The 18,879-nt window shown below is 40.7% G+C and overlaps 1 protein-coding gene across 1 annotated transcript; it reads left to right on the forward strand.

Annotated features, from left to right (window-relative positions):
* Positions 1-12,409: 12,409 nt before the first annotated feature.
* il17c (interleukin 17C) lies at positions 12,410-18,879 on the forward strand. The gene is made up of 2 exons (XM_008122263.3): positions 12,410-12,765; positions 16,437-18,879. The coding sequence occupies exons 1-2, from the start codon at positions 12,410-12,412 to the stop codon at positions 16,681-16,683; spliced, it is 603 nt and encodes a 200-aa protein (XP_008120470.2). The 3' UTR covers positions 16,684-18,879.

An 18,879-nucleotide genomic window follows, 5' to 3' on the forward strand; every position in this document is an offset into this window, starting at 1 on the left:
ACAATGATATATAATAATGCCATAATGATATATAATAATAATAATAATAATAATGTGTTACAATGATATATAATAACAATAATGTGTTATGATATATAATAACAATAATATGTTATAATGATATATAATAATAATGTGTTACAATGATATATAATAATAATAATAATGTCTTATAATGATATATAATAATAATAATAATAATAATGCGTTACAATGATATATAATAATATTAATAATGCCACAATGATATATAATAATAATGTTGTGTTATAATTATATAATAATAATAATGATGATGATAATAATGATAATAATAATAATGCTACATAATCCAGTTCAAATCTGAGCATCAGAAACCGGATCCTATGGAAGTGTAGATGGGGCCTTAAGCCTTGTCCGCAAGGCAAGGAAAGTGGCGTCAATCTGCATTAGTTCCACAGTGCCGAATGCGCCATAGCACATAGCAAAGCGATGTGTAGCTATTGATAAGACCATTGCGACGAGGAATTCAAGTGGTGCCAAACCGCATCAATTCTGCAGTGCAGACGGCATCCAAACGTCGTCATGCGCGGCGCATGGGAGCACATGGCTGGGGTGGTTTGAGAGGGAAGGAGAGAGTGGCGCGAAAGCCCTGTTTGATTTTTTTTGGTTTTGCAAAAGCTTCCTGCTTGTTGTCGACCGCGTTTTAGGGGATCGGGCCCTTAAGGAGAGACCCGATCCGGTCCTGAGAGAACGGACCTTGGCGGAGCCAATAGGAAAATATGAGCCGCAATACAACCTGAAGCCGAAATGAAGAAGGTCCGCCAAAGTTGAAGGAAAATCCGCCAAGGAGTCTTTATTGAGCAATTCAGCTGAAGAGGACTCTAGTAGCGATCATTCAGTCTACTAGGGTCCCATATAATCAAAATAAAGCCATATTTATACAAAATTTCAGTCTGACAGCCCTTTGAATTTCCCGCCCTGCTCCCCCGCCCATCTGATCGAATTCGGCGACTTAAGCCCTATATTGTCCATGCAATCTGAATTTGATTGGGTTAAGCGATGGCAGTTTATCCTTTTGTTTTTGGGAAGGTAAGCCTGGGTCATAGGAAATGGGATAGGTTCTGGGGTTCAGGTTGAGTTCAAAATATTTCCTATTTGATTTCATGACTTGACAATTATATGAAATAAAATGAAAAAATAAAATAAAGTTGGAATATAAACCATGCTGGGAAAAATACATATTTTCCGGGGATCCCAAAGAGTACAAATACATATAGGCAGATAGATAGATTTCATGGAAATAAGGGAGAATCCATAAAAGTGAGTTACATTGCATAAAGGGGAATCATGAATGATATAAACAATTGAAAATATTTGATAAGAACGAAGTTCATAACATCTGGAGAACCCAGCATGGAAATTCATAAAAGTGGAGTTTTAGCAGCATGATTTTACAATTCATGAAGTTGTTATCTCTTGCCTCAGGCTAAAAGGTCAAACACCTTTTGTGCAGAGTCACAGTAAACTCCAGTAAAAAGTCTCAATCACCTTCTACTATAAATATATGGAATATAGAACATAAAGTCTTGATTTTTGAACTATCTTTTACAAAGTCCTGGGGGGGAGGGTGGTCACCTCGATCACATGCTCACGGTGAGAAGGAAGGCTGCCGTGGATGAGTGACGCCACCCGGCCGTCCACGTGGAGGGATTTTCCCTGCGGGCGGGAGCATGTCATGCGCTGGACAAGCCAGTGACACACATCAACAGCAAAAGGCAAGAAGGAGCAAACAAAAGCCATGGCGGAGGCCTCCCGCTCCTTCTTGCCGGGCTGGTTTATGAGCATCCCATGACCCATGCGCTGAACCCGGACAACTTTTCACCTACTTTCACAACCCCAAAACTTCAATGCGCCTTAAGCCTCCTGGCACATCGTTGCTTTAGAGCAGGCCTGGGCCAACTTGGGCCCTCCAGGTGTTTTGGACTACAACTCCCACAATTCCTAACAGCCGGTAGGCTGTTAGGAATTGTGGGAGTTGTAGTCCAAAACACCTGGAGGGCCCAAGTTGGCCCAGGCCTGCTCAAGAATGAATGCAGACTATGATTTCGTGGTCTATCTATCTATCTATCTATCTATCTATCTATCTATCTATCTATCTATCTATCTATCATCTATCTTGGTTCAATGACTACATGGCACTGATATTTATATATCTATCAATCATCTATCAGACTATCATCTATCTATCTATATCTATTATCTATCTAATATGTGTGTGTGTGTATATCTATATATATAAAAGAGTGATGGCATCACGGCAGCGGACATCAAGAATGAATGCAGACTATGATTTCGTGGTCTGTCTATCTATCTATCTATCTATCTATCTATCTATCTATCTATCTATCTATCTATCATCTATCTTGGTTCAATGACTACATGGCACTGATATTTATATATCTATCAATCATCTATCAGACTATCATCTATCTATCTATATCTATTATCTATCTAATATGTGTGTGTGTGTATATCTATATATATAAAAGAGTGATGGCATCACGGCAGCGGACATCAAGAATGAATGCAGACTATGATTTCGTGGTCTGTCTATCTATCTATCTATCTATCTATCTATCTATCTATCTATCTATCATCTATCTTGGTTCAATGACTACATGGCACTGATATTTATATATCTATCAATCATCTATCAGACTATCATCTATCTATCTATATCTATTATCTATCTAATATGTGTGTGTGTGTATATCTATATATATAAAAGAGTGATGGCATCACGGCAGCGGACATCAAGAATGAATGCAGACTATGATTTCGTGGTCTGTCTATCTATCTATCTATCTATCTATCTATCTATCTATCTATCTATCTATCATCTATCTCGGTTCAATGACTACATGGCACTCATATTTATATATCTATCAATCATCTATCAGACTATCATCTATCTATCTATATCTATTCTCTATCTAATATGTGTGTGTGTGTGTGTATATCTATATATATAAAAGAGTGATGGCATCACGGCAGCGCACAAAACAACAACAGTAAACACCCCACAACCTTGAAAATTGACATCACAACCCCTCATCCATGCCTCTAGGTTGATACAACAAAAAGAAAAGAAAAATAAAGTCCTAATTAGAGGGAGAGGAGTAATTGTTTTTATCCAATTGCTGCCAGTTAGAAGGCTAAGCTCCACTCACTTGGTCTCCTAGCAACCCAATCAGCCCAGGGGACCCTTTACCTTAACTACCACCAATTCCTCAATACTTTATTTCCCATACCACCATGCTTCGCCACAGCAACGCGTGGCTGGGCACAGCTAGTATATATATATATATAGTAGAGTCTCACTTATCCAACATAAACGGGCCAGATAAGCGAATATCTTGGATTATAAGGACTGATCAAGGAAAAGCCTATTCAACATCAAATTAGGTTATGATTTTACAAATTAAGCACCAAAACATCATGTTAGACAACAAATTTGACAGAAAAATTAGTTCAATACGCAGTAATGCTACGTAGTATTTACTGTATTTACGAATTTAGCACCAAAATATCACGATGTATTGAAAACATTGACTACAAAAATGCGTTGGATAATCCAGAACGTTGGATAAGTTAGTGTTGGATAAATGAGACTCTACTGTGTGTCTGTGTGTGTGTTTGTGTGTGTGTGTGTGTGTGTGTGTGTGTGTGTGTGTGTGTGTATATATATATATATATATTGGCACTACTATCAAGCTATCTATCCAGCTATCTATCGTCAGTCAATCAACCAATCAATCAATCATCTACCTGTCGGTCTTCTATCTATCATCTATCTTTGTTCAATGACTTCATGCCACTATCTATCTATCATCTATCGATTAATCAATCAATCAATCATCTATCTATCATCTATCTTTGTTCAGTGACGTCATGCCACTATCTATCTATCTATCTATCTATCATCTATTGATCAATCAATCATCTATCTATCATCTATCTTTGTTCAGTGACTTCATGCAACTATCTATCATCTATCTATCTATCTATCTATCTATCTTCTATCGATCAATCAATCAATCAATCATCTATCTATCATCTTTGTTCAGTGACTTCATGGCATTAACATTTATCTATCTATCTATCATCTATCGATCAATTAATTAATCAATCATCTATCTTCTATCTATCATCTATCTTTGTTCAATGACTTCATGGCATTAACATTTATCTATCTATCATCTATCGATCAATTAATCAATCAGTCAATCATCTATCTAGCTTCTATCTAGCCATCATTTATCAATCTATCATCTATCAATCTATCATCTATCTAGCTATCATCTATCGATCAATCAATCTATCATCTATCAATCTATCATCTATCTAGCTACCATCTATCGATCAATCAATCTATCATCTATCGATCTATCATCTATCTATCTATCTATCTATCTATCTATCTATCTATCTATCATCTATCTATCTATCATCTATCGATCAATTTATCAATCAATCATCTATCTAGCTTCTATCTATCTAGCTTCTATCTATCTATCTACCATCTATCTGTCTATCATCTATTGATCTATCATCTATCTATCTATCTATCATCTATCTATCTATCTATCTATCTATTAGCTATCGATCAATTAATCAATCAATCATCTATCTAGCTTCTATCTATCTATCTATCATCTATCTATCATCTGTCTATAATCTATTGATCTATCATCTATCTATCTATCTATCTTTCTATCTATCATCTATCTATCTATCATCTATCGATCAATTAATCAATCAATCATCTATCTAGCTTCTATCTATCTATCTATCATCTATCTATCATCTGTCTATAATCTATTGATCTATCATCTATCTATCTATCATCTATCAATCTATCATCTATCTATCTATCTATCTATCTATCTATCATCTATCGATCAATTAATCAATCAATCATCTATCTAGCTTCTATCTATCTATCTATCATCTATCTATCATCTGTCTATAATCTATTGATCTATCATCTATCTATCTATCATCTATCAATCTATCATCTATCTATCTATCTATCATCTATCGATCAATTAATCAATCAATCATCTATCTAGCTTCTATCTATCTATCTATCAATCATCTATCTATCATCTGTCTATAATCTATTGATCTATCATCTATCTATCTATCATCTATCAATCTATCATCTATCTATCTATCTATCTATCATCTATCGATCAATTAATCAATCAATCATCTATCTAGCTTCTATCTATCTATCATCTATCTATCATCTGTCTATAATCTATTGATCTATCATCTATCAATCTATCATCTATCTATCTATCTATCATCTATCGATGTATCTATCTATCTATCATCTATTGATCTATCTATCATCTATCTATCTATCATCTGTCTATCTATCATGTATCTATCTATCTATCTATCTATCGATCGATCTATCTATCATCCATCTAGTTATCATCTATCTATCATCTATCTATCTATCATCTATTGATCTATCTATCATCTATCTATCGATCGATCGATCTATCATCTATCTTTGTTCAGTGACTTCATGGCTGTTGGGAATTGTGGGAGTTGTAGTCCAAAACACCTGGAGGGCCCAAGCTTGCCCATGCCTGCTGGTTGCTGCTAATCAGACCCATAACCCGGAAAATGCCAGCTATGTTTTGCTGTCGCCAATATTTTCTGGCTATGAGACGAGATATGAGGCTTATGAGCCGATATTGATTGATTGATTGATTGATGGATTAGAAGCATTTATCTCCTGCCCAATCTCCTGGGATAAGAAAACCAGTTTGGAATAAACAGCTATTTAAAAAGACGGAAAGCCTACAAGGCAATTTTCTTGGAAATTATTATTATGAGTTGATTGACAGATTGATTGAATTGTTGCCCCATATTAGGGCAGCGTGCAATAAAATCAATTCAGACCAATTAAATAAAACTCAACTGTTTTAAAAGACCGAAAGGTATAATGCAACTTTCTTGGATTTGTTTGTTTTCCCAAGATTTCGTAATGTAAATATCTGATATGCAGGATGTATTTTCCTTCACTGGACCAAATTTGGCACAAATTTGGCCCAAAATTGAATACTGGTGGGATTGAGTTTGTCATTTGGGAGTTGTAGTTGCTGGGATGTCTAGTTCGCCTACAATCAAGGAGCATTGTGAACTCCACCAACGATGGAATTGAACCAAACTCGACACACAGAACTCCAACAGAAAATATTGGAAGGGTTTGGTGGGCATCGAAATTGAGTTTGGGAGTTGTAGTTCACCTACATCCCGAGAGCACTGTGGACTCCAAACAACAATGGATCTGGACCAAACTTGGCATGAATGTTCAATATGCCCAAATGCAAACACTGGTGGAGTTTGGGGAAGAGAGACCTTGACATTTGGGAAAATAGACCTTGACATTTGGGAGTTGTAGTTGCTGGGATGTATAGTTCACTTACAATCAAAGAGCATTGTGAACTCCACCAACGGTAGAATTGAACCAAACTTGGCACACAGAACTCCAACAGAAAATATGGACGAGTTTGGTGGGCATCGATCTTGAGTTTGGGAGTTGTAGTTCACCTACATCCAGAGAGTACTGTGAACTCAAACAACGATGGATCTGGACCAAACTTGGCATGAATACCTAGTATACCCAAATGTGAACAGTGGTGGAGTTTGGGGAAGAGAGACCTTGACATTTGGGGGAAATAGACCTTGACATTTGGGAGATGTAGTTGCTGGGATTTATAGTTCACCTACAATCAAAGAGCATTGTGAACTCCACCAATGATGGAATTGAACCAAACTTGGCACACAGTATTCCAACAGGAAATACTGGAAGGGTTTGGTGGGCATTAACCTTGAGTTTGGGAGTTGTAGTTCACCTATATCTAAAGAGCACTGTGGACTCCAAACAATGGTGGATCTGGACCATCATTTGAGCATATTGAATATTGAGAATGAATACTCAACCCCCAAGATCAACAGAAAACACTAGAAGGGTTTGGTGGGCATTAACCTTGAGTTTGGGAGTTGTAGTTCACCTACATCCAAAGAGCACTGTGGACTCAAACAATGATAGATCTGGACCAAACTTGGCATGAATACCTAATATGCCCAAATGGGAACACTGGTGGAGTTTGGGGGAAATAGACCTTGACATTTGGGAGTTGTAGTTGCTGGGATTTATAGTTCACCTACAATCAAAGTATACTCTGAACTCCACTAATGATGGAATTGAACCAAACTTGGCACACAGAACTCCAAGGGAAAATACTGGAAGGGTTTGATGGGCATTGAGCTTGAGTTTGGGAGTTGTAGTTCACCCACATCCACACAGCACTATGGATTCAAACAATGATGGATCTGGACCAAACTTGGCACGAATACGTAACATGCCCAAATGCGAACACTGGTGGAGTTTGGGGAAGATAGACCTTGACATTTGGGAGTTGTAGTTGCTGGGATGTCTAGTTCACCTACAATCAAGGAGCATTGTGAACTCCACCAATGATGCAATTGGACTAAACTCGGCACACAGAACCCCAATGGCCAACAGAAAAGGGATTTGGTTTCCTAAGACCATCAGAAATAGGTGTGTTTTTGGCAACCCCTCTGAAACCCCCCTCGCGACCCCCCAGGGGTCCCGACCCCCAGGTTGAGAAACACTAGAATAGAGGAATAACAGCGATAAATGTGCTTACTTTCCTATCTGCTCCTCAAGAGTTTGCGCTTGAAGGTTTGGAAGCAGAAGTTGGGAGCTGCAATGCTCCAGGTGATATCATTCAGGAAGATGTAAAACTACAGCTCCCGGGGTCCCATGGCCTTGGCAGTTCAAGGGGTGTCAAACTGCATTAATTCACAGTGTGGATGCAGCCTAAGCCGGATTCCGACCTGGACAGGTGTGATTTGGGCAAAGGCCAAAGAGAAGGGGAGGGAAAAAGAAGAAGAAGAAGAAGAAAGGATTGCAGAAGAAAGCAAGCGTGTGATTAGGAGCAGAGAGGAGGAGGAAATGAGTAGACGCTTGATTTCCCCAAAGGGGAGGAGGGAGTGCTACCTGGAGTTTCCAGGTGTGTGACATCCCTGTCCTTGGCACACTATATAAATGGGGACAGGTGCAAGGGCGGCTCAGATCACCTGGCCTTGGTGGAGGGGACCGAGGCTAAAAGGGAGAGCAGAGCAAAGCAAAGCAAAGCAAGGGCCAGAGGCTTTTTTTCCCCAGCCAGCATCCTCACCTCACCTGCCTCACCTGCCGGGCTGTTGCTCCTGCTCTCTCATCTCACCTGAGCCAAAATGGTAAGACCTGGGCGTCCTCTGCCACCTCCAGGTGCCTCCGAGAAGTGCGAGCAGGCCGGGCCGGGCGGGACCTGTCTCACCTGGACAGGTTTGGCCAGGCCGAGTGTGCCGCTATGTGTCTCTGAACAAGGATAGGGCTCGGACTCCGAGGTCTGTTCTCACCTTGCGGTGTGTTTCCGACTCATGGAGGGGATTTGGGGTCTGAAAGCACACCTGTCTCTCTGAAAGGCTAGGGCTTGGAACATCATTTGGCCCCAAAGAGCCTTGGGTCTCACCTGGCCAACTTGGAGGTCTGTTCCAACTTGGTGGTGTCTTTCTGAGTCTTGGAGATGCTTATAGAAAGCACTTCTTTTTCTATTCTCTGAAAGACTAGAGTTTGAAGCATTATTTGGCCCCAAAGAGTCAACTTGGAGGTCTGCTCCGACTGGGTTGTGTGTTTCTGATTTTTGGAGACGCTTATTGAAAGCATTTTTTTCTCTATCCTCTGAAAGACAAGGGTTTGGAGCATTATTTGGCCCCAAAGAGTCAACTTGGAGGTCTGTTCCAACTTGGTTGTGTGTTTCTGACTTTTGGAGATGTTTATGGAAAGCAATTCTTTCTCTATCCCTTTGAAAGATTAGGGTTTGGAGCATGGTTTGGCCCCAAAGAGTCAACCTGGAAGTTTATTCCAACTTGGTTGTGAGTTTCTGACTTTTGGAGATGCTTATGGAAAGCACTTCTTTCTCTGTCTCTCTGAAAGATTGGGATTTGGAGCATTATTTGGCCCCAAAGAGTCAACCTGGAAGTTTATTCCAACTTTGTTGTGTGTTTCTGACTTGGAGATGCTTATGGAAAGCACTTATTTTTCTATCCTCTCAAAGATTAGGGTTTGGAGCATTATTTGGCCCCAAAGAGTCAGCCTGGAAATTTATTCCAACTTTGTTGTGTGTTTCTGACTTTTGTAGATGCTTACGGAAATCACTTCTTTCTCTATCCTCTGAAAGACTAGAGTTTGGTGCATGGTTCGGCCCCAAAGAGTCAACTTGTAAGTCTGTTCCAACTCTGTGGTGTGTTTCTGATTTTTGGAGATGGTTATGGAAAGCACTTTTTTCTCTGTCCCCGTGAAAGACTATGGTGATGCCAACATGGGGTTTGATGGGGTTCAGAGTGCATCTCTTTCTGTCTCTCCAAAAGTTTAGGGTTTGGAGTTCTAACCTTGCCAGTAGCATATCCATAAAAGTCTGTTCTAACTTGTTTGCGTGTTTCTGGCTTTTGGAGATGCCTATGAAAAGCATTTCTTTCTCCTTCCTTTGAAAGACTAGTGTTTGGAGCATGGTTTGGCCGCAAAGAGTCAACTTGGAGGTCTGTTCCAACTTGGTTGTGTGTTTCTGACTTTTGGAGAAGCTTATGGAAAGCACTTCTTTCTCTATCTCTCTAAAAGATTAGGGTTTGGAGCATTATTTGGCCCCAAAGAGTCAACCTGGAAGTTTATTCCAACTTTGTTTTGTGTTTCTGACTTTTGGAGATGCTTATGGAAAGCATTTCCTTCTCGATCCTCTGAAAGACAAAGATTTGGTGCATGGTTTGTCCCCAAAGAGTCAACTTGGGGGTCTGTTTGTTTTAACTTTGTTGTGTGTTTTGGACTTATGGTGATGGGGTTAGCTTTGGGTTCTAACCTTGCCAATAGCATATTCATGAAAGTCTGTTCCAACTTGGTTGTGAGTTTCTGACTTTTGGAGATGGTTTTGGAAAGCACTTCTTTCTCTATCTCTCTGAAAGATTAGGGTTTGGAGCATGGTTTGGCCCTAAAGAGTCAACCTGGAGGTCCGTTCCAACTCTGTGGTGTCGTTCTGATTTTTGGAGATGCTTATGGAAAGCATTTCGTTCACTGTCCTTCTGAAAAACTAGGGTTTAGAGCATCATTTGGCCCCAAAGAGCCAACCTGGAGGTCTGTTTGTTTCAACTTTGTTGTGTGTCTCGGACTTACAGTGATGCTAAGATGGGGTGTGATGGGGTTCAGAGTGCATCTCTTTCTGTCTCTCCAAAAGTTTAGGCTTTGGAGTTCTAACCTTTCCAATAGCATATTCATGAAAGTCTATTCCAACCTGGTTGTGAGTTTCTGACTTAACACTGACCCTAATTCGAAGTCATCTGGGGCTGAAAGGGCATCTCTGTCTCTCCGAAAGATGTGATCTTGGACCGTGAGTTCTTGCCTTGCAAGCTGAATATGCCAATGGCATGTTCCCAAAGGTCTGTTTCCAACTTATGGAGACCCCAACACAGGGGGTTATTCGGGGTACGAGAGCACATTTTTGTAGTGGCACTTCTAAGTATTTTTTCTCTATTATTTTCTTTATGCTCTCTCAGAAGATGAGTTCTAGCCTTGCATGCTGAATGTGCCAATGGCAACTTCCCAAAAGTTTGTTCTAACTTTGTTGAGAATTTTCTCGCTTATGTTGACCCTAATGTGAGATGATTTGGAGCTCAGAATACTTCTCTCTCGGTTTCTCAAGATGTGATCTTAAGAGTCCCGGGTTCTAATCCTGTCAGCAATGGAGATCTGCTCCAACTTTTAGTGTATGGGGTCATCTGGGGCTGAGACTATGTGACTCGTCCAAGGCGACCCAATGGATTTCCATATGGATTCGAACCCAAGCCTCTGGAGTCCACCTTCCAAGCATCAAACCAGGGTGACTCCCTGTTGTTTGCTTTCCAACCAATGCTTGGGATGAGGAATTTGTCATTTGTAATTGCGAATCTACGTGCTGAAGAATGTATTATTTCTTCCTTCTCACATTTTTATGGAAGGGCAGTTAACATCCGTTTGCTAACTGGATGGCTGTGATTCATCCGTAATAGTATCTGCATGCTTCCAATTTACTGGGTTTGCTCTAAGGATCCATTTCAAACCAAAGAACGGTCGTAAAGTTTGGTGCTTGCTTAGGAATCAAATGCAGCCATGCTTCAAAAAATAAAAAGTTTGACAAGCGGTTGTAAAACCTTTCCTTTATTCCAATGAGAGTGGACTCATTGGCAAACCGTAAACTCTCTAAGGTGCAGCTTGACTCCAGTTCCCATTATCCCTGGATGCTGGGAGGTGTAGGCCAAGAACATATCGTGGTGGAGATGGCCAGAAGGTCATCTGTCAGGAAGGCTTTGATTGTGTCTTTCTACATGGCAGAAATGTGGCTGGACTAGATGACCCTTGGGCAACCTTTGCAACTCTAGGACTTGGAGTCTGGTGGAGCCTTTTTCTCTGGAGGCTTTTTAAGCAGAGGCTGGATGGCCATCTGTTGGGAAGGCTTGAATTGTGCCTTCCTATCTGGTAGAAGAGAGTTGAATTGATTGACCCTTGAGAAACCCTTCAAACTCTTGGATTCTATTAATCTATCATCTATCGATCCCTTTTCTGGAGTTTTCTTAAGCAGCAGCAGGACGGCCATCTGTTGGGAGTGCTTTGATTGTGCTTTTCTGCCTAGCAGAAAGGGGTTGGATTGGATGCCCTTGAAGTCCCTTCCAACTCTAGGACTATCTCTCTATCTGTTATTTGTTATTATTATGTTTACTGTATTATATTATTATTATATGATATTATTATATCTACCTATCTCCTTCTTTAGTTTTTAAAGCAGGGGCTGGATGGCCATCATTTGGGAGGGCTTGAATTGTGTCTTCCTGCCTGGTAGAAATAGGTTGGATTGGATGCCCTTGAAGTCCCTTCCAACTCTAGGATTCTGATTATCTTTTATTTTGAATTATTATATTTATATTATTATTATTATTAAATAATATATCTATCTATTATTATTAATATATTATTATATCTATCTATCTACTTCTCAGGAGTTTTTAAAGCAGGGGCTGGATGTTGGGAGTGCTTTCATTGTGCTTTTCTGCCTAGCAGAAAGGGGTTGAAATTGGATGCTTATGAAGTCCCTTCCAATTCTAGGATTCTATCTGTCTCCTCATCTGGAGTTTAAGAGCAGCTGGATGGCCATCTGTTGGGAGGGCTTTGATTGTGCCTTCTCGCCTGATAGAAGAGGGTTGGAGTGAGTGATCCTTGGGGATCTCCTCCAACTCTATGAGTCTACGATTGTCACCGATGGTCCTTAATGTCCCTTCTTTTTTCCTTCTCATGCAGCGGTCCTTGTTGCTTCTCTTCGTCCTTCTGGGCTGGACCGAAGCCCGGCGGTTGTCCGGCGGTCAGCACCGCCATCACAGCCACTGTATCCGGGCGGACGATCTCCAGGACGGAGAGGTGCCCACGGTCTTCCGGAGCCGGACCGCCCGGTGGGCTGACCATCCGGCCGTCCAGCTGGTGCCCGTCCTGGAGAGCGAGCAGAGTGGACGTCGGCGGCACCGGCGGCACCACCACAAGGCCGGATGCCCAAACCTCAAGCTGGTGAACACGCTCACCGCCGACGTCAACGAGAGGTCCATCTCGCCTTGGAAATACACGTGAGTACCATCATTTGCCGTAAAGATCCAGGCCAATGCCATCATACCTTGTATGCCTTGGATTTGTAGTTTTGCAAGGTCTTCTCTGCCCAACTACTAGCTCACAACAAGATATCACGTTATCTGTGGAAGCCTTGGATTTGTAGTTTTGCAAGGTCTTCTCTGCCCAACTACCAAGTCACTACGAGATATCACTTTATCTGTGGAAGCCTTGGATTTGTAGTTTTGCAAGGTCTTCTCTGCCCAACTACCAAGTCACTACGAGATATCACTTTATCTGTGGAAACCTTGGATTCGTAGTTTTGCAAGGTCTTCTCTACCCAACTACCAAGTCACAACGAGATATCACTTTATCTGTGGAAGCCTTGGATTTGTAGTTTTGCAAGGTCTTCTCTGCCCAACTACCAAGTCACTACGAGATATCACGTTATCTGTGGAAGCCTTGGATTTGTAGTTTTGCAAGGTCTTCTCTGCCCAACTACCAAGTCACTACGAGATATCACTTTATCTGTGGAAACCTTGGATTCGTAGTTTTGCAAGGTCTTCTCTGCCCAACTACCAAGTCACAACGAGATATCACTTTATCTGTGGAAGCCTTGGATTTGTAGTTTTGCAAGGTCTTCTCTGCCCAACTACCAAGTCACAACGAGATATCACTTTATCTGTGGAAGCCTTGGATTCGTAGTTTTGCAAGGTCTTCTCTGCCCAACTACCAAGTCACAACGAGATATCACTTTATCTGTGGAAGCCTTGGATTTGTAGTTTTGCAAGGTCTTCTCTGCCCAACTACCAAGTCACAACGAGATATCACTTTATCTGTGGAAACCTTGGATTCGTAGTTTTGCAAGGTCTTCTCTGCCCAACTACCAAGTCACTACGAGATATCACTTTATCTGTGGAAACCTTGGATTCGTAGTTTTGCAAGGTCTTCTCTACCCAACTACCAAGTCACAACGAGATATCACTTTATCTGTGGAAGCCTTGGATTTGTAGTTTTGCAAGGTCTTCTCTACCCAACTACCAAGTCACAACGAGATATCACTTTATCTGTGGAAGCCTTGGATTTGTAGTTTTGCAAGGTCTTCTCTGCCCAACTACCAAGTCACTACGAGATATCACTTTATCTGTGGAAACCTTGGATTCGTAGTTTTGCAAGGTCTTCTCTGCCCAACTACCAAGTCACAACGAGATATCACTATCTGTGGAAGCCTTGGATTTGTAGTTTTGCAAGGTCTTCTCTGCCCAACTACTAGCTCACAACAAGATATCACGTTATCTGTGGAAGCCTTGGATTTGTAGTTTTGCAAGGTCTTCTCTGCCCAACTACCAAGTCACTACGAGATATCACTTTATCTGTGGAAGCCTTGGATTTGTAGTTTTGCAAGGTCTTCTCTGCCCAACTACTAGCTCACAACAAGATATCACGTTATCTGTGGAAGCCTTGGATTTGTAGTTTTGCAAGATCTTCTCTACCTAACTACCAGCTCACAACTAGATATCACTTTATCTGTGGAAGCCTTGGATTTGTTGTTTTGCAAGGTCTTTACCCTTCTCTGCAAAACTACAGGTTCTAAGATTCCATAGCATTGAGCTGTAACAGTCAAAGTGGTGTCAAACTGCATTCATTCCAGTTTAGATGCATTCTCTGAATTTTGGAGGACTTGAGGTTGGGTTGGACTACAGCACCAATAGGGATAGCCTGGGATGATGGGAGTTGTGGTTTTGGACCACCCAAATATCTTTGAGATCTGGAAGTTGACTATTTCAGTTCAAGTGGAGACCAAAACCCAGTGTCACCAAAGATTTGAGATCTGGAACTTGACTATTTTAGTTCAAGTTGAGACCAAAACCCAGTGTCACCAAAGATTTGAGATCTGGAACTTGACTATTTCAGTTCAAGTTGAGACCAAAACCCAGTGTCACCAAAGATTTGAGGTCTGGAACATGACTATTTTAGTTCAAGTTGAGACCAAAACCCAGTGTCACCAAAGATTTGAGATCTGGAACTTGACTATTTCAGTTCAAGTTGAGACCAAAACCCAGTGTCACCAAAGATTTGAGATCTGGAACTTGACTATTTTAGTTCAAGTTGAGACCAAAACCCAGTGTCACCAAAGATTTGAGATCTGGAACTTGACTATTTCAGTTCAAGTTGAGACCAAAACCCAGTGTCACCAAAGATTTGAGATCTGGAACTTGACTATTTCAGTTCAAGTTGAGACCAAAACCCAGTGTCACCAAAGATTTGAGATCTGGAACTTGACTATTTCAGTTCAAGTTGAGACCAAAACCCAGTGTCACCAAAGATTTGAGATCTGGAACTTGACTATTTCAGTTCAAGTTGAGACCAAAACCCAGTGTCACCAAAGATTTGAGATCTGGAACTTGACTATTTTAGTTCAAGTTGAGACCAAAACCCAGTGTCACCAAAGATTTGAGATCTGGAACTTGACTATTTCAGTTCAAGTTGAGACCAAAACCCAGTGTCACCAAAGATTTGAGGTCTGGAACATGACTATTTTAGTTCAAGTTGAGACCAAAACCCAGTGTCACCAAAGATTTGAGATCTGGAACTTGACTATTTCCGTTCAAGTTGAGACCAAAACCCAGTGTCACCAAAGATTTGAGATCTGGAACTTGACTATTTTAGTTCAAGTTGAGACCAAAACCCAGTGTCACCAAAGATTTGAGATCTGGAACTTGACTATTTCAGTTCAAGTTGAGACCAAAACCCAGTGTCACCAAAGATTTGAGATCTGGAACTTGACTATTTCAGTTCAAGTTGAGACCAAAACCCAGTGTCACCAAAGATTTGAGATCTGGAACTTGACTATTTCAGTTCAAGTTGAGACCAAAACCCAGTGTCACCAAAGATTTGAGATCTGGAACTTGACTATTTTAGTTCAAGTTGAGACCAAAACCCAGTGTCACCAAAGATTTGAGATCTGGAACTTGACTATTTTAGTTCAAGTTGAGACCAAAACCCAGTGTCACCAAAGATTTGAGATCTGGAACTTGACTATTTTAGTTCAAGTTGAGACCAAAACCCAGTGTCACCAAAGATTTGAGATCTGGAACTTGACTATTTTAGTTCAAGTTGAGACCAAAACCCAGTGTCACCAAAGATTTGAGATCTGGAACTTGACTATTTTAGTTCAAGTTGAGACCAAAACCCAGTGTCACCAAAGATTTGAGATCTGGAACTTGACTATTTTAGTTCAAGTTGAGACCAAAACCCAGTGTCACCAAAGATTTGAGATCTGGAACTTGACTATTTTAGTTCAAGTTGAGACCAAAACCCAGTGTCACCAAAGATTTGAGATCTGGAACTTGACTATTTCAGTTCAAGTTGAGACTAAAGCCCAGTGTCGCCAAAGAATTGAGATCTGGAACTTGACTATTTTAGTTCAAGTTGAGATTTGCAATGAAGTTTGAATCTGGACAGATGGCACTTCTCCAAATTATTTAGGAAACTAGGAGGAGAAAGGTGAAGGTGTCCAAAATAGTGATTCCCAAAAATGTTGGTTCTCCGATTCTTTTGGAATTCACCTCCCAGAATCCTTGACTGTTGGGCCTTTTGGAAGCCAGAGTCCAATACACCTGGAAGACCAAAGTTTGGGCATCGATGCATGGCTGTTGAGTCTGCAACTGAACCTTCTCTTTCTCTCCAGCATCAAGGAGGACGCCAACCGCATCCCGCGCCAACTGGCCTTCGCCGAGTGCCTTTGCAATGGCTGCATCGACGGCAAGACTGGGCAGGAGACCACCGAGCTCAATTCGGTGCTGGTGGAGCAGAACATGATGGTGCTGAAGCGCAAGCCCTGCCGGCACCCCGAGGACGACGCGGAAGGCTTTGTGTTCGAGACCACCTCCATCAAAGTCCCGGTGGCCTGCGCTTGTGCCCTTGCCCGCAGCTGAGCCCAATTTAGGTCTACGCCTCCCGCGCTCCCATGGAGTCGGCGGCAGACCCGACCGAGACCCAACCAAGACTTGAAGTGTTAGTCTTGACCGTTGTGTTTGTTTTAAAGCACTTGCTTGTTTCCCTGTTGCCCCATCCCTGTGTGTCCTTGCTCTTTATCACTAGGAAGGTCTGCATTTTCTCTCCTAATTTGATTGGAGTTGAAAAGAGGGTCCCATCCGAATTCCAAAAGGCAACGACAAAGATGCCAATAGTTCTCAAAAATTGAAAGTCCTCAAAGCAGGGCTCAGATGCCTTCAACAACTATTAAAAATACCGCCTGGGTTTCATCATCATGGTTATGAATGCATAACCTGGAGTTATATATCCGTAACTGATTCGTATCCATGATCCCTATGTATGTATCCAAAGGGTACACGTGGATCATAAAACCTATGTATGGGCAACCTCTAATCCAGAAAATGAGCATCTCAAACGTTTTAGACACTTTTTTCTAGTTTGTCTAACACTACACAATCTATTTTTGCTAGATAGCAGCTGCCGCGAGCGACTGAGATCTGTTCTTCTACTGATCGGAATGCAATGGAAATTTTCTCTTTCCTCCCCATGGATGATAGCCAGTGTGGTATAGATCCTGCTTCTGATCATTGGACCATATATTATGGAGCTTGACATCCGTCTGATGCTTCTCAAGCAATAGGAGAACAGAACCTTGATGCTTGCAGCACTGCTACCTGTCAATCAGAATCACCACTGATTGTGCCAATAGACCCCAGTTGAATGGCTTAATTAAATGGCTAATCTACCATCTCGGCCATTATTTAATCCAGAGGTATTAATTAGCAATAACTACTTTTTAGAGCATCCAGCCATATGTAGAAATACGTAGGGATTGTGGGAAAACTTTAGTTCAGAAACAAAAGATTTCAAAAATCTGGACACTGGTTTTCTAGACTAGAGTTAGCCCATTTTGCTGGGCAGCTGCTGCTGTGAGTGATGGAGATCTCTTCTCCTGTCAATCAGGATGCAGTGGACATTTCCATTCCTCTTCCATAAGCGAGTCCCAATAATACAGGGATCCTTCTTCTATCATGGATAGGATTTGGGGTGGAATCATCATTCTAATTCATTTAAATCAATAGGAGAACAGAGCCCTGTCATTTGCAGCAGCTGCTGCCCAATGAAAACAGATGGCAGAGGTCCAGCGAATTGAGACATAACTTGGTAACTACAATCTCAGCCATTGTTTAATTTGGAGTATTCCCTCAGAGTTTTTAATAATTCAGGGATCAGAACAGTCATGCATGGGGAAAACTTTAGTACAGGAAACGAAAAGATCTCAAAAGTCTAGACGTTTTAGTTTTCTAATGTTTGCTTGTATATTGTGCAATCTTGTCTTATTGGGAAGCATTTGCAGCAAGTGGCAGAGATCTGTTCTCCTAGGATAAAGTAAATTGACATTTCTATTGTAATCGCCAGTGGGACAGAGATGCTTCTTCTAATTGTTGGACTAGAGATTGTGGATAAAATTGGGGAATAAACATCATTCTGATGCATCTCAATCCAAAGGAGAACAGAGCTCCGTCGCTTGCATCAGCTGCTGCCCTATAAGGCAAGATTGCCAAGGGATACCACTTGATTAAGTCTATTTAACTAACTTGTATACTTAATTAATTAAGCTACAATCTCAGTAGTTGTTGCATCTTTTCAATAGCTGCTTTTTATGGCATCGAGTCATAAAAGATCTCAAAAAACAATGCAAACCTTTCCGGATTCAGATATAGAGCAAGTTAAATTATACTGATTTCCCCCCTCCCTTTTATTTAAAGACACTTTTATTATTTACGTATTTATTTATTTATTACAGTATTTATGGGTTGACTTCCCACCAAAAAAAAAGCATAGCTGAATGTATTTTTTTTAAAAGCATCCTCTCGTGTCCTTCCCTTTTCTTGCTTTTGACATAAATTTATTATTATTTGTATATTTATATTAATTTATATTTTAAAGTTATTTAAATGATATATAAGTATTCCCAGTGTATTAAATATTTCTAATATATGTGAGATTTCCCGGTGCATTAAATTATGATTATTATTCAATGTTATTGTGTATATATTAGATTTCCCAGTGTATTAAATTATTAAAAGAGACCCTATTTTTTCCTGCTTAAATTATTAACTTATTTATGAAAA

The sequence above is a fragment of the Anolis carolinensis genome, unplaced genomic scaffold, assembly GCF_035594765.1.
Source record: "Anolis carolinensis isolate JA03-04 unplaced genomic scaffold, rAnoCar3.1.pri scaffold_9, whole genome shotgun sequence".
In the NCBI taxonomy this organism is placed as follows: domain Eukaryota; kingdom Metazoa; phylum Chordata; class Lepidosauria; order Squamata; family Dactyloidae; genus Anolis; species Anolis carolinensis.

Excerpts from the sequence above, each read along its gene's own strand:
- il17c (XM_008122263.3), top strand. The coding sequence starts at position 12,410 with ATGGTCCTTAATGTCCCTTCTTTTTTCCTTCTCATGCAGCGGTCCTTG. Across the intron at positions 12,766-16,436 it reads ATCTCGCCTTGGAAATACAC|CATCAAGGAGGACGCCAACC; the intron begins GTGAGTACCATC and ends CTTTCTCTCCAG.